The sequence below is a fragment of the Corythoichthys intestinalis genome, chromosome 17, assembly GCF_030265065.1.
Source record: "Corythoichthys intestinalis isolate RoL2023-P3 chromosome 17, ASM3026506v1, whole genome shotgun sequence".
Classification (NCBI taxonomy): Eukaryota; Metazoa; Chordata; class Actinopteri; order Syngnathiformes; family Syngnathidae; genus Corythoichthys; species Corythoichthys intestinalis.
Genome location: NC_080411.1, coordinates 40019357 through 40035042, shown reverse-complemented (window position 1 = coordinate 40035042; position 15686 = coordinate 40019357). Strand labels below are relative to the sequence as shown.

Here is a 15686-nt window from a genome sequence, read left to right as displayed (position 1 = left end):
GGTTTTCAGAGGAAAACAAGGTCTTTGGTTTCATATTTGACCAGAGTATAATCAGAGAAGAAAAATAGAATGTAGATGATTATGCTGCAAAACATATAGGTTTGCCACTAATCTGGCAAAACTCGCACTATCAGTGTAGCAAAAACATGATACCCCGAACACCTAATAATGCTCCTCATGTCTCCCGTAGCACGAGCATATCAGTGGCAAATGCTTCACATCAACCCTTTTTTTAAACCTGTCTCACCTGGCTCAACTACTGCTTTTCCAACAGCATCCACATGGAGCATGGCTTAACTGATTTTCTGATGTGGTGCCAGGGCTTCAGACTAACATTTTTTACTAGAAGCACAGTGGAACCTAACTTTTTTAGGGGCGCTAGCACAAGATTCAGGGGCGCACACTGTAAATCCACATGCAGTTTTCCTCTAATTTTCACTGTTTAACCGATACTTTCATTGAAAATGCATAAAACTACAAACTTATAAATCTGTATTTTATTCTCTATCAGTTTTGACATCACCCAATATAGTGCTTAGAAATTAGGTTAACATTGGAATTTTGTTCTATTTCTGTAGATTTCACCTTGCACTACAACCTATCAGCAACTTATTTATTGAGTGACAAACCACCTGCGAGGACACTGGTCGACGCAGAAATTGACATCCACACGCCACACTTTGTCAACATGGAGGAGCGTATCATTTTAGCAGTGTGCAACCAGCACATACCTTATGATCCTTCTCGACATGACTCGACATAAATAAAAAAGCAGCAGTATGGAAATTTTTGGCACTCAGAAAAGACTGGAAATTTTAAAATGCCCTCCAAATTCATAGCTAATCAGAGACGAGTGATGACGCACAGGCTGAGGGCGGTGCGTGTCGCTGCCGTTTTCCGCTGAAGTGGCATCGCACCCCGTGTGTTGGCCTTTAGCTCAATGGCGATGACTTCTTCTTTTCGCCATCGCTCATCGCCTCCCGTGTGTCGAGCTCTGAGTCGGTCTTATTCTTCCGTCAGTACCGGCAGGTTTGTTGGAAAGAGAGTAGTCATTTATTATCATTTTCACCATTGTTCGCAAGTGCTGTCAAGTATTTGCGCTACCCCAATTATAACCCGCTCCACAGAATCCACATAGTGCCCGCCTCCACCACACCAGCTCATAACATTATCGCCATCCAGTGGATTGAACCATGAAGGAGTTTGTCAGCAAAAAAAAAAAAAGACAAAACGCAATATTACTGGTCGTGCACGTGCGAGTAGGTTGACCAACTGTCCGGTTTTAGGACAGACACTTAGCCTTTTAAGTGATGTGTCCGGCATAATACATTAGCCGGACACTGTTTGTCCGGCTTTTCAAGAAAATGGGCCGCTGTTCAGTTTATGTGACGCAAATCGGCCCCACGGTTGTCACAACTGGTCTGTGATTGGCCAAGAGTGGCATCAGGTAAAAGTATCTTATATCATTGGTTCAGTAAAATGTAAACAAAGCTTCACGTGGAGCTATCTGACAACATCATTTCCTTGCCGAGATTTTACAACATTGCTAGCAAACATGCCAAAACAGCCGACATCTTTTAACATTGAATAGACGAAAGCGCGCGATTTCCCCGCCAAAAGCAGTCAAGACTCGTTCCACGGTTTCTGCACGCTTTGCCGGTGTGACGAAGACGTGAGGGGCAGGTGTGCTCGCATTGAAAGTTTTCAGTTATTGGGCAGGTTGCAATTTTAAAACATGGTCAGTAAACTAAATAAATTGTCCCAAAAAGTTTTACCCTTAATTGGTATTTTTTTTACTATTTAGTTACACAAATATGATCCATGCAAAACTTAACATAAAATATGTCCTCCATTTTGAACTTCTGGAAGTGGTCACCATGTGTGAGTAGATGAAAAAATACTCGCACTGGCTCTAATATTAGTTGCAAAATGCGACCATTTGGTTGTAGTCTGGAGCCCTGAGAGCAATCTAATTCGGGTCTTGCCAAACTAAGCAAACCTGTTGTGTTGTTTCGCAAATGCATCCCTTGTCCCACTAAATGCTTGAGCACAGTCACTAACCTCATCCCCCCTCCTTTGAAACTTCTGTCAGTGAATAGAGGATGAGTATTCCAGACATCTGTTGCATGTCAGTGATACTAATCCTAGGCCCATTAGCAGCTATAGTGACACAACCAGTCGCCATTGCTTAATCGCCGTCCTATAAAAGCCTCACATATGCAACCTTATATGGCACTGTTGGGAATAATGTATATGTTTCCAATCACTCTTGTCTTAACTGAATACCAGTCAATCCCTGCTGAGCTTTTTCTCCCTATGTATTTTCCCCACAATTTACAGTAGCCAAGCATGGGGGCCATATTTAAGATTTAACACATGCCTCATTTTCTAAAATTATGCACTAGTTGTCTTCAGGCTTTCTTATTTGCTATTGATAATCACATTCCTGAATGGGATCCACTTGAAGCGAATACTCACCAGACAATTAGCCCTTTGTGCGGCCGTAATTTCTGCATCAGCACAAGTCTTTAGCACTGACACTGATACATAGCTTTTGACTGATGAAGGGGTATCACAAGGGAATTTCTGCCAGGGTGCTGGCGTGTTACAGAGGGATTCAGTAGAGTCTTATGAGCGAGTTTGGTTGATTGAGTCTGACATTGAAATTCTGTAAACACTAAACAGATGTAGCCTGGATAGGACCTTGTACTCAAACGCCAAACCTTTTTTTTCCTAAAAAATTCTTGTCATCATGCTATTGCTACTGCTAATACTTGTATATCTGTGAGTAGGCATGTGCTAGTATGAGATTCTGACGGTATAACTTTAAGCAAAAATATCACGGTTTGACAGTATCATGGTATTGCAATTACAGCTCTAAAATGTGTTACTTTGAGATGTCTGGGTTAAAAAAAAATTCCAATAAACAGGATTTTTATTTTTTGAAACATATGAGCAATATGGAACATCAGTAGCCTATAATGTTTAGCAAATAAATTTTAAAAATAACAAATGTTCTAAATAAAATTAAAATAAAAGAAGTTTTTTAGGTGAGCGAAACCCACAGCCGCAGCTTAACATTATTATAATCAGAAATCAGAACAAAAATAATTGAATTATTTTCCATAAAAAGCATGTGTGTATGACTCATATCATGTTTACATTATACACACACTCTCATTCTCAACACAGACAGTTGCCAGACAGAAAAAAACACGTTTTACCACCGCTAGACACACTAAACAAGCTGGAGTTAACTCTCGTAGTTGGTGGGAAACATTTATGGTAGTGTTGACTAATCTTTAATTTTGTATAAATGTGAAATCATACTGGAGGTAGTAATGCCTCCTCAGCAGGCACCCTCCGCTAACATGTTTAAATGTCGGTTGGCCCTCCTCCTCTAAGCTACGGCCATCTGTAACTTTTCTCTAGCCAAAGTATTCCCACACCAGCCATTTAGTTTTCTTCGAAGGGGGAAAAATGTTCAGGAGTTTCACTTCCTCCAGCCATCGTGTAGCACAGCTGACTCACTGACACTGAGCGCTTTTGTCCACTAGCGTCGCTAAAATCGACTAAAACTGAAAAGTTGCAAAGTGTTGCTTTAAATGGACTAAAGTGAGGCTACTTCTACTTGAATTTTCATCACTCTTGGTGAGGATCACTTTTCGTTTTTCAGCATCTCAGCATTTCAGCATGGACAAATCAAGTCTTTCCCAAATGAATGACTAGATTAGTTTAGAGTGGAGAACCCTGACTAGTACAAACATAACCCTGACCTCAACCCAATCAAAAACGTTTGTGATGAAATATTATAAGCCATGCTGTCTGTCTCTGACCTCATACATTTTCCTCTGACTGATTGGACAAAAGTTATCTCAAAAACATTTTGCATAAAATCCTAACGTTACCCCGTGTCAGATAGCTCTTTCCTCATGCAAGGTTAACCTGGTAAAATCCTACAATCATGTCATATTCTTGTCACATACACTTCAAAGACAACCTAAACATGTGATTTTAACATATGACGCTTATTTGATGAGGACCAGCCTTTTGTATATCCCATATTAATATGTTACTCCCTCCTATCTTTTCTCCAGGTTTTACCGGGGGGATTACCACATTGACGTCTGCATAAATGACTACCTTGACGTCTACTGCCCACATTACATCAGCCCAGTATCTGATGAGAGGGCCGAGCGCTACGTGCTCTACATGGTGAACTACGATGGCTACAGCTCATGTGACCACACCGCCAAGGGCTTCAAGCGTTGGGAGTGCAACAGGCCTTTATCTTCAAATGGACCACTCAAGTTTTCTGAAAAGTTCCAGCTCTTTACACCCTTCTCATTAGGCTTTGAATTTCGTCCTGGCAGAGAGTACTACTATATCTGTGAGTATTTCAGTACCCATTTTTATCGTTTACAGAAATCCCCACAAAAGAAAAATGTTAATATACAGTATACTCTTGTTCAGAAGTGGGTAGTAACGCGTCACATTTGATCTGTTAATTTCAAAGAATAGTTTTACTAAGCCATACGTTTTACTAGGGCTGCAGCGATCGATTATTTTTAGTAGTCGATTAATTGATGAACTAGTTAGTTCGAATAATCGAGTAATCGGATAAGGAACATGAAAAATTAAAATACCTGAGCTGAGCCTCAAACGGTAAAAAAAATAAATAAACGAGGATCTAAGTACAACAAAAGAACCATTGGCTAACTTACATCGCAAATGTACGCTAGCTTAAATGTGGTAAAAAAAGTTGTTTTTTGACAATGCTCTTAACAAATGGTTCAAACACATATTCCCACAAAAAATGGCTAAATATACCTATAAACTAAATTACAAATACATTAAAAAAAAAAAACTGCTCAGACAAAAACTAAGCCTATGTTGGTCTTAACAGGGAGCAGCTGGATTCAGCCATGTGAAATGAATTATGTAATATTCACTGTTACCACTAGAGCGCAGTGTATCCACCCAAATCAATAAAACTAAATGCAAAGACTTTCAAAACAAACCATCACAACGCCACTTTAATTAAACGAATACTCGAAGCAGCAAAATATAATTCGAATCTTTTTTCTAATTGAATTACCCGAGTTAATCGATTAATCATTGCAGCAAGTCTTCTCTCTCTCTCTCTCTCTCTCTCTCTCTCTCTCTCTCTCTCTCTCTCTCTCTCTCTCTCTCTCTCTCTCTCTCCTTCTCTCATGTCAGCCATGCGGTGCATTCAGGTACAACACGCAAAACACATACGACACATTAGAACCCGATTCGTCCCATTATTACAGGTTTTATTCTTATCATTACTATTATTATTGTTTCTATATTTAGTCATAATTTATTTGTTTTGCTCTGTGTAATTTCTATTTTCAATAGTACCAGCAGTATTTATTAAGGATTTAGTGTGGGTTTTCAGACTGTGGACGAATTCATGGAATTATAATGTATTCTTATGTGGAAATCCTGCTCGACATACGACCATTTTGACTTAAAAGCAAGGTCCTGGAACGAATTAAATTCATATTTAGAGGTACCACTGTATTGATATCCAGATATACTAATAATATGGACAATATATAAATAGTTAACACTGTTTCGACCACACTCAGCACATCAAACGTACAGTGGTAGAAGTTGACTTTTTGTTTTGTTTTACAGAAGATTGAATGTGACATTTTCAGTTTTTCATCAAGCTCATGCCAAGATGTACTCTGCTCACAATACAAAAGTTTGTACATCTGAGGTTTTGCTTTTTTTGTAGTTATCCTTTTTTTTTTTTTTTAAATACCTGATGGTATATGTGTTTCCAAAGCACAAATTGCTATGTGATGATGTCACATAGTTTATGGTTTATTTTCAGATAGTCTTGTGTATTACACTGACATTCTGAAAGAATTTATAGTTACTAAGCCTAAGAAGGTTATAGCGGTGGAAATTAATTTTTGTAGGAGTATTAAATTTAGACCCAGTGTTGTTTTTGACACCCTTTTTAATTTTCGTCTTAGTCTTTTGGATGACATTACTTATTAGTCGTAGTCATATTTTAGTAATCTAAACATGTTTGTCTTTGTCTAGTTTTTGTTGACGAAAACTCAAAACAATTTTTTTCTAGTTTTAGTTGACGCTTACTAAGAATATTTTCGTCTGTAAAATAAAATAAAAAAAATTACATAAATTGAGGTTTCCAACTATTTCGAATGATCATTGACAGACGAGCACATATTGTTGTGTCTACAAGGACAACCCTAACGTGATAATGCACACTCAGCAGGAAAACAGTACATTATTTTCAATTACAGTAGTTATACCCACCTGAACGCAACAAACTGTATGTAAAAAAAAAATTGTCCAAGAGTTTAAGAGGACCCTCACCATTAGCATTAGCCTAATGCTAATATGCTAACGCTACGAGTTATATTTAGTGTGTGTTGATCACTCAGCACAGACGTTTAATGGCTAAAGCAATATGGCATATTCTCTCTGGTCAAGAAAACAAATCTAACCGTGTGTGCAAGCCTGTAGACTGGAGAGGACACTGCACAAATACATACATTGAGTAGGGGGTTGGATGGGATGCAGCACATCACTTGAGTGACACAACCAGACACTGCTATGATGCAGGCTAACTACACATACAATGTCACACATTGTGAACATGTGAAGAAGAACAAGTTCTCGTCTTGTCAGATGAAAACTGGCATTAGGCTCGTTATGTTTTAGTCTCCCAAAATACGTTTTTAGCTCAATACCTTCTCGTCATTGTCATGAAAAAAGTGTTCGTTGACAAAATATTTTCATTATCGTCATCGTTGACAAAAACAACACTGCACAGACCATGTTAAGGCGCGGATGACTGTTTTGAGGAGTATCTCAAGCGTCTTTAAGTTGGAAATGTTTTACACCATGTGATTTTGCAATATTAAAAAATGAGGTTCAACAAAGATTTGAACAAAATGAGAAGTGAAGAGAGTGGAAGATGTCTTTTAGGTTTTAGTTTTTTTTATGTTTGTGTTTTGTAACTTTGTTGCCGACTGGCTGAGCTCAACTTTCTCTTGACTCCTTCTGAGGAGACTCAGGAAAACAAGCAGCTGGAAACTTATGTTTTCATAAGTGATGTCACTGACCTGCAGGGGCAGAACAGAGGGATTAAACCAGATGCAGTGGCTCCCGATGGTAGATTTGAGGTATTTCGATAGCTCTTCAAGTCAAAGATAAGTACAGAGAACCAATATTAAGTTGTTTGGTAAGTCTCAAAAGACATTTAAAGTTAAATTGAAGAAAGACTTCACTGAAATAGATAAAGGCTGGAAACGGAATATTCATGTGGAAATTAGAATGTTGTGTTTCCAGAAAGTCTGTTAAAATTTTCTGTGTTTAGTTTGTCTGTGATGTTGTTGGAATATTATTATTATCCTGCTTTTTTTTTTCCTTTCCACATTTGTTTTATACAAATCACATACATAGCCTTCATAATATATTGACGGGACTCGGGACGTGGGGCGGATAAACAGGGGGCCTGCATTGTTGGCGAGGCCGTCAAAACTGACCGAGTGGAACCACAGACAAAGAGCTATTTTCGTTGAAAATTCTTGTGAATAAATGCTTAAATCTCCGAATTCTTTATAGATATGGATGTAAAACAGTCTCGATTCTTGGTTAAGAGCAAAAAAAAAACGTGCAGCTAGTGTTTATTTTACGTAAATATGTCGAAGTACAATGCTAGTATGTTAGTGACTGTATCTAGCAGCCGCCTAATGTAAACAGAGCTTTTCCAGTTAAAATTCTTGTGAATAAATGCTTAAATCCCCGAATTATTTATAGATATCGACATAAAACAGTCTTGATTCTTGTTTAAAAGCAAAACAATGTGCAGGTAGCGTTTATTTTACGTAAATATGTCGAAGTAGAATGCTAGTCTTAGTCAATGTATCAAGCACCCGCCTGATGTAAACTGAGTTTTTCCAGTTAAAATTCTTGTGAATAAATGCTTAAATCCCCAAATTCTTTATAGATATCGACATAAAACAGTCTCGATTCTTGGTTAAAAGCAAAAAAGACGTGCAGTTAGTGTGTTAGGTTTTGAGTTGGTTCCCTCCTAGTGTGTTCCTGTGATTATCCAATGATTTCACCTGTTGTCCCTGCTCCTAGGGTATCCTCCAACCTGAATCCTCCTGTGTAACCCAGTTGTTCCTCGTTGTCTTGTTACCCCTTGTCTGCGTGTGTGTGTGTACATAAGCTCTCAGTTTCTTTTCACTCCTTGTTGCATCATTGTCAATGTCATTGTCGAAGTCCTCTCCAAGCCCTCGTGTAGTAGTCCCTCCGATAAAGTAAGTTTTGTTTGAACCTTTCCTTTTTGATCCCCAGTACTTTTGGTTGTACTTTGTGTTTTTGTTAGTTATCATTAAAACGTTTTTTGAGATCACCGCCACCTGCCTGGCTGCTTTTGTTTCTCTGCATTTGGGCCCAAACAACCTGCATGCCCGCGTTTTCCTGACGTAGTGTTAAATATGTCGAAGTACAATGCTAGTCTATTAGTGACTGTAGCTAGCAGACGCCTGATGTAAACAGAGCTTTTCCGGTGAAAATTATTGTGAATAAATGCTTACATCCCCCAATTCTTTGTAGATATGGATGTAAAACAGTCTCGATTTTTGGTTAAATAAAATGTGCAGTTACCATTTATTGTACGTAAATATTGCGAACTATGATGCCAATGCAGTAGCGGCTAATTTCTCCCATTGATTTTTTTCACAACGTTTCAAAATGCATGCATGGTACGAAAAATATATTAATTACCTTAAATCATCAAAGCGGTACAGCTTTCGTACTTTTTCAATAGAAATCCGGCATTAGATCGCTACGTGCGTGTTTGTGAATAGCTCCTTTTGATGTGGGGTGCCCCCTACTTGAATGCGAGGCACAGTGCATGTCCGCTCTGAGCCATCAATACATTATGAAGTCTATGGCACATACGTCCAGTGGGTTAAGTTAGATGGCATGAATGTTGATATACCAATGCACCTTACATTAGACTGTTGCTTTTGACAGGAAGCCCCTCTGATGTGTTGAGCTGTCTGAAATAAGGACGAAATACTGTGGTACAGCTGTTGAATATCTCACTGATGCAGAGTCAGATAGTGAACTCGGACTGCTCGTTTGTATTATGCTATGCTTATGCTAATCGTATTTGCAGTAAACTATGTTTTAGCAGCTGCTGCTATTAGTCCCATTGCAGACTGTGTCGTATTGGAACAAAGCATAACAATAGCTTATAGCTCATTGAAGCACTGTGCGTCAACTTTGGGTTGAAATTCTGCAAGTGACAAAGTGAGGTGGGGGTGCGGGTCATGTCTGCTTGCCTCAGTGAGACAGATACTCCTTTATCCTCCTCCATGGTGATTGTCACTGGCCCTAGGCAGGAGGGAAGTGGAGGCGGGGTCACGTCAAATAGATGACACCTGCTGTTGGCTACTGACCGTCTGGCAGAGCAGACAAGCGTACACCCGAATAAAGGACAAGCAGAATTGCCAGCTCGTCCAGCAAGGCCAAAGGTCGCTAAGATGACTATGAAGTCATTGCTGCTGGCTTCTCAAGGCCTCAGAGGGCGGCATGTTTTTCTTAGAGAGCTGTAGTAGAGCAAGGGAAGCCTGATCCTAATCTCAGGGGATAGAAATCCAATTTTCAGAGGAGACAGTTGAGAGTCTGGCTCTCCCCATGTGAGAGAAATGACTGACTCCCCGTAAAGCCCCCAACGCTTCAAACGCTCAGGCTCAGCTCTTGTGTACACTCAGCACAGATCTACATCGATAATGACGTGGGCTTGGATAGCACAAGCATCTTTCCCTTTAACTTCTCACTGAGATACAAGGACAAAAGGCCCCAACATAAACCAATCCTCACACATCTGATCCCGCAGTATTTATATCAGGGTCTGGCTAATTCACCTTGCAAAGAGGCCTTACACGGATTTTACGCTTTCTCACCGCTATGTTCTGTTGGCCCCAAACCTGAAATAACAGATCCTGAGACTGCAACCGCGTCCATACAAGCTGCATTATTGCCTCCTGTTGGCCTTTTGTCCAAAAAGAAACACATTTTTGGCGATGAACTTACTTCTTGGAAAGAGTTTCCTTGGTTTAAATGTTTAATATTTGCTTTTTCTTCATTTTATGGCACTTTTATTATTGTGTGTTGACAGGTAGTCAATAGTGTGTTTCTGTAATTGTCTAAATTATGGGTTTTAGAATGTGAATGCATACATTTGGAACGCGTCTCATATCAGTAACAATGGTGTAGGCCTGAACCATATATCGTTTGAACATTGTCATTGCGATATATAATGTATATACAGTGGGGAGAACAAGTATTTGATACACTGCCAATGGGTTTTCCCATTGTGAGTGTATCAAATACTAGTATATATAATATTAAGGGTGTAACGGTACATGTAATAGTATTGAACCGTTTCAGTACGTGGTGCTCAATTCAGAACAGACGCATACCGAACGAGTTTCTGACATCATTTATTTATTTATTCTTTATACCGTATTTTATCCATATTTTAATGTATTTTTAAATGAAAGTGCAATTCTGCATAGTTTGAAGAACACTCGGGATTTTTATTTTGTATTTGCATTTAATGCTCTTTTGAAAGTGCAATCTTAGCAAGCTTTTGTTTTACATCTCCTAAAATTTATCACACATTAAATTTTCATAATCCGATTACTCGGATTAATCGTATTAACTTGTTGATAGATTAATCGACTACTAAAATAATCGATAGTTGCAGCCCTAAATCATTATACTTTTTAGGCCCTAATCATGAAACCCTACTCATGAGGAAACTCTAGTGTAATTGTTTTTTTTTTTCCCTTTATTCATCGTTTTACTGTTGTACCGTAAACAAGTGTGTAATACTAAAATAGTTATGGATTCTCATCACAACTGAACATTTGGCATTAACCTCAGTTCGCTTTAAATCCTTCAAATTGTATTTGTTTGCATCATGTGATAGGACATGTAAAATTTGGTCAGTGAAAAGTGCCGGGAGAATAGTTATGTAGAGCAGAAGTTCCGGTAAGTGGTGGTAGAACTCAGCCATATCGCTCGAGGATAGACAAGCCAGACTGTGACCTCAGTGGCAGACGTGAGCAAAGCAAAGGAGACACTAGTGTAATTGCTGGTGTGTTGGAGTCTGGGAACAAAAAGGCTGAGGAAGGAACCTAACAGAGAGCACTTTAATGAAATGTGACTGACAAATTGAAACTAAAAGGAATAAACTCGGGCGGCAAACTTTGTTAAGAACACAGGAAAAAGGATGTTGGATCTTCATGACAAATGTAAATGTGATCAGAATTGACTTCCTAAACTAAATGCTGCTTGTTAAGGTGTTCACCGTCTGTCATATGACATCTCATGGTGCATAATTGTGCTCATTGTTGTCGAAACGAAACAAGAGCAGCTGTGTGTTTCTCACTTTTTCCCGCTGAGGTTTGTTTTCTTTTATCTCCAAAGTGCTTTGGCCTTTTTAGAATTCTAAAACATGACAGCAGCCTCTGTCATTGTTGATGGAAGTTATCACGGTTTGCAAAATAAACAGACACAATGCAGCTTGTTTCTTTGTGATGGCATTTTGAAAGGTTGAACATGCATAAAGTGTTTATTTGTATTTGCTGTATTGGTAGTAGAGTTATTACTATCAATGGATAGGTAATTTTGTGTTACATATTAGGTATACAGTACTTAAAAACTGTTTCAGAAGTTATCATGAAAAAAAGACGTCCAGCATCAGGAAGTGCTTTAATGTGGTATTTTATTTCATATTTGCGCTCAGTAGTTTAACATTTAAAGCAGAAATGAAGGTTTTCCGACTAATTCCATCAAATTGAAGCCGGCTTACTGGGCTTCTCTGAAAAGTTCAGAACATAAATAATCATAACATTTAATCACAATTTTTTTTCTGTTGTACAAGTGGAAAACTGTAATTTGCCAGCTTTTTAAATGTCAAGAGTCTCTACATACCAGTGTATTATCCATTACACAAATGTAAAAAATATACATACTGTATTTCACTTGTAACTAGTGCCGTTAAATTAGGGCTTTTGTTGGTAGTCCAGTAAATTAATGTTGTGCTGGCTTTTTGACCTTTATTTTAAGTGAAATATTTTCTAATAGTTTTAAAAATTTGGGATTTGTTCATGTCAACTGAAAAGACCACAGTGTAGAGAATATAGCACCACACTTCAGAAAAGAAAGTGAGACTCGTAAATGTTGTCTGCATGTGAGGCAAGTTATTGGATACCGGCTGACATGGACAGACGCAGCGTGATTGACATTGTTTCTCTCACATTTATATCCCACCTCTGCTACTTGACATCCAATATTCCACTCATGGCAAGGTTTACGACGAGTTTTTTTTTTCCTCTTCTCACGGCCATCAGCATCTGATAGTACGTCTTTTGAAATAAGAGCTTCAGTCACGGGTAAGAGTGGAAACACTGACATTAGATTCATCGCTTGGGTCAGAATCAGTCACGCTGAGCTTGTAGATGAGTGAGAATGAATTAGTACTAGTGAAATTTAAACGGACGAAGGCAAAACACTGCCTTTTTTGTGATGATGATTACCGGTTCCAAGGTACAGTCGTGTGAAAAAATTAGGACACCCCGTTAAATATTCAGTTCGTTATCTAGAAATGTTCACATATCAATGTCTGATCTTGTTTTTCTATATCACTGGAAAATAAAGTGATTTAATTGCAGGTAAACAACAAAAAATAATATTGTTTTACTCATTAAACAAAATATATAAACAAAAATGCATATTCTAACTGAGGAAAAAGTTAGGACACCCTACCACCTAATAGCTAGTGTTACCCTCTTTGGCTGAAATAACTTCAGTGAGACGCTTTTTGTAGCCATCTACCAGTCTTTGACATCGGTCTGAAGAAAGCTTGCCCCACCACTTTCAACAGTGAGATGTTTGAGGGGTGTCTTGCATGTGCAGCCTGTTTCAAGTCACCACGCAGCATCTCAATGGGATTAAGATCTGGGCTTTGACTCGGCCATTCAAGGACTCTCCATTTCTTTTCAGCCAGTCCTTGGTCGATTTACTGGTATGTTTTGGGTCATTGTCATGTTGCAGGGTCCAGTTTCGCTTCAGCTCTAAAGTGTTCACAGATGATCTCACATGTTCCTCAAGCACCCTCTGATCCACGATAGAATTAATGGTGGATTCTACAATGGTGAGCTGGCCAGGTCCTGCTGCAGCAAAGCATTCCCAAACCATGACAATGGCGTACCGCAAGCAACACGTCACTTCCGCTCATTAATATTCATGACATTAGCTACTGTTGCTAAGAAGGGACAAGCCACCATTTGTCCCTAATAGGAAATGAATGGAAATCGTGTACGAAGGAGATGTTTACAGAGCTAAACCTACCAATTCTCTCCGAAAATGATGTGCCTGGTGCCAAATTGACTGGCAAAGATGTGGAAGAACATAAAAATGTTCAGTTAAAGAAATGGCTTTAGTGTCGAAGGCTGAAAAAGACAAAAAAAAAAAAACGAGCCGACCTAAGCATAGTTTTAGCTTTTTTATCGACGCGACTGACAATGACATTTTCCTGTTTCAACAAGCTATTCTTTACCATCAGCCCTGTCTTTCTTATATATCCTCTGGTTGTCCTACGTCTCTTACCGTTCTTGGGGGTAATTTAGTTAGCTTTGTGTAGCGATCGCAAATGCTACTCAGTGACAGCCAACGAACACTTTTAATGTTTTCATTGATAACACATCTTAATCCTATAATTTATTTACACACTCCCCCTTACTAAAGTTTTTTTTTTATATATATAACAGAAACGGTAACAGTGGCAGTCAGACACCATTGTAATTCTTTTCAGGCCATTCATTGTCAGACAGAAGTAGTATGGCACAACATTACGCTAAAAAAATAAGTTAAAAATATAAAAATGGCTTACTTCTTTGTCTTCTGAAAGATCAACCCAACATAATGTTTACTGCATATGAAACGTGAATGGATTCGCCGAGCTGGTGTTAAAGTCCGCGCAAGTTGATTCGGTCTTCACATTTTTTCCTCCCAAGTTTTTGGTTTCCGGAAACGTATGAAGAAAACATCCTTCATATGTCGTAATGTCTAGAGTTGTTTCTACAAGTTCCAAAAAAGCAATGCGTGATCGGCATGTTCGTTTTTGAAAGATTACCGGAGAAAAGTAGCACTTTTTACGTTGGGTCTATGCAAGGGCGGGTCTATAATGTCCCACTTCGGCTTTACTTCCGCTTTACGATGCGACGTCACGGTCTAAAAATAGCCTGCGTGCGGTACGCCATTCCACTTCCATGCTTCACAGTTGGCATAAGGTTCTTTTCCACGAATGCTGTATTGGCTTTTTGCCAAACATGTCCTCTGTTCTACTGTCCTAATAATTCAATTTTAGATTCATCTGTCCAAAGAACATTATTCCAGAATTCCTGGTCTTTGTCTACATTCACTCTAGCAAACTTCAGTCTGGCTTTCATGTTCTTCTTGGAGAGCAAAGGGTTCCTCGTTGCACACTTCCCATGAATGTTAAATTTGTGTAGTCTCTTTCTGACTGTACAGGCATGCACTTTCACATCAACAGTAGCAAAAGCCTGCTGTATGACATTTTAGTGTTTTTGGAGACTTAGCATCTTGTGGTCTGCTCTCGAAGTGAACTTGCTTGGACGGCCAGACCTGAGCAAGTTGGCAGTTGTTTCAAATTACCTCCACTTATAGACTATTTTCCGGAGAGTGGAATGGCAGATTTTATATTCTTTTGAGAGCTTTTGAAATCCCTGACCAGACTCATAAGTTTCTACAGTCTCCTTTCTGAAGGCCTCAGACAGCTCCTTTGATCTCTCCATGCTGTTTTCTCTCACTTCAAAAGTCGGTCACTGTTGAAAGTATTCTGCGCTGAGGAGTGTGGCAAACTTTATTCAGACTGATGTCATAGACTGATAGATGGCTACAAAAAGCGTCTACAAAAAGCGTCTCACTGAGGTTATTTCAGCCAAAGGGGGTAACACTAGCTGTTAGGTGGTAGGGTGTCCTAACTTTTTCCTCAGTTAGAATATGCATTTTTGTTGATATATTTGGTTTAATAACTAAAACAATATTATGTTTTGTTTTTTACCTGCAATTAAATAACTTTTTTTTTTCCAGAGGTAAATAAAAACAAGATCAGACATTGATATGTGAACATTTCTTCATAACAAACTGAATATTTAATGGGGTGTCTTAATTTTTTCACATGACTGTATTCAATACCGTGGTATGAAAACGTCAAGGTTTCCAAACCGCAAAAATTTTCCATCATACCGTCCCTAAAGTATTAGCTATTTTTTATGTCCCAAAAATGCATAGAAAAATCCCTCGCTTGCAGTTGCAAGGCTCAACCCTCCCCCACCGGTTGTTGCTCAGTGTCAGTGAGTCAGCTGAGTTACATGATGGCTGGAGGAGGTGAAATTCCTGAACTTTTTCCGCCATTGAAGAAAACGAAATCGCTGGTTTGGGAATACTTCGGCTACAGAAAAGTTACAGACGGCCAATCCACATGTAAAACATGTTTGCGGAGGGTGGTTGCCGAGGAGGCAACAAACCCAATATGTTTTTGCATTTATACAAAATCAAATGTTAGC

The 15686-nt window shown here is 38.8% G+C and overlaps 1 protein-coding gene across 1 annotated transcript in view; it reads left to right on the top strand.

Annotated features, from left to right (window-relative positions):
• Window positions 1-15686, top strand: part of LOC130905126 (ephrin-A5b-like) — a 140189-nt gene that overhangs the window by 105466 nt on the left and 19037 nt on the right. The window contains exon 2 of the mRNA XM_057818180.1: window positions 4098-4390. Within this exon, the coding sequence (XP_057674163.1) occupies window positions 4098-4390 (293 nt within the window). The remainder of the gene's footprint in view (window positions 1-4097; window positions 4391-15686) is intronic.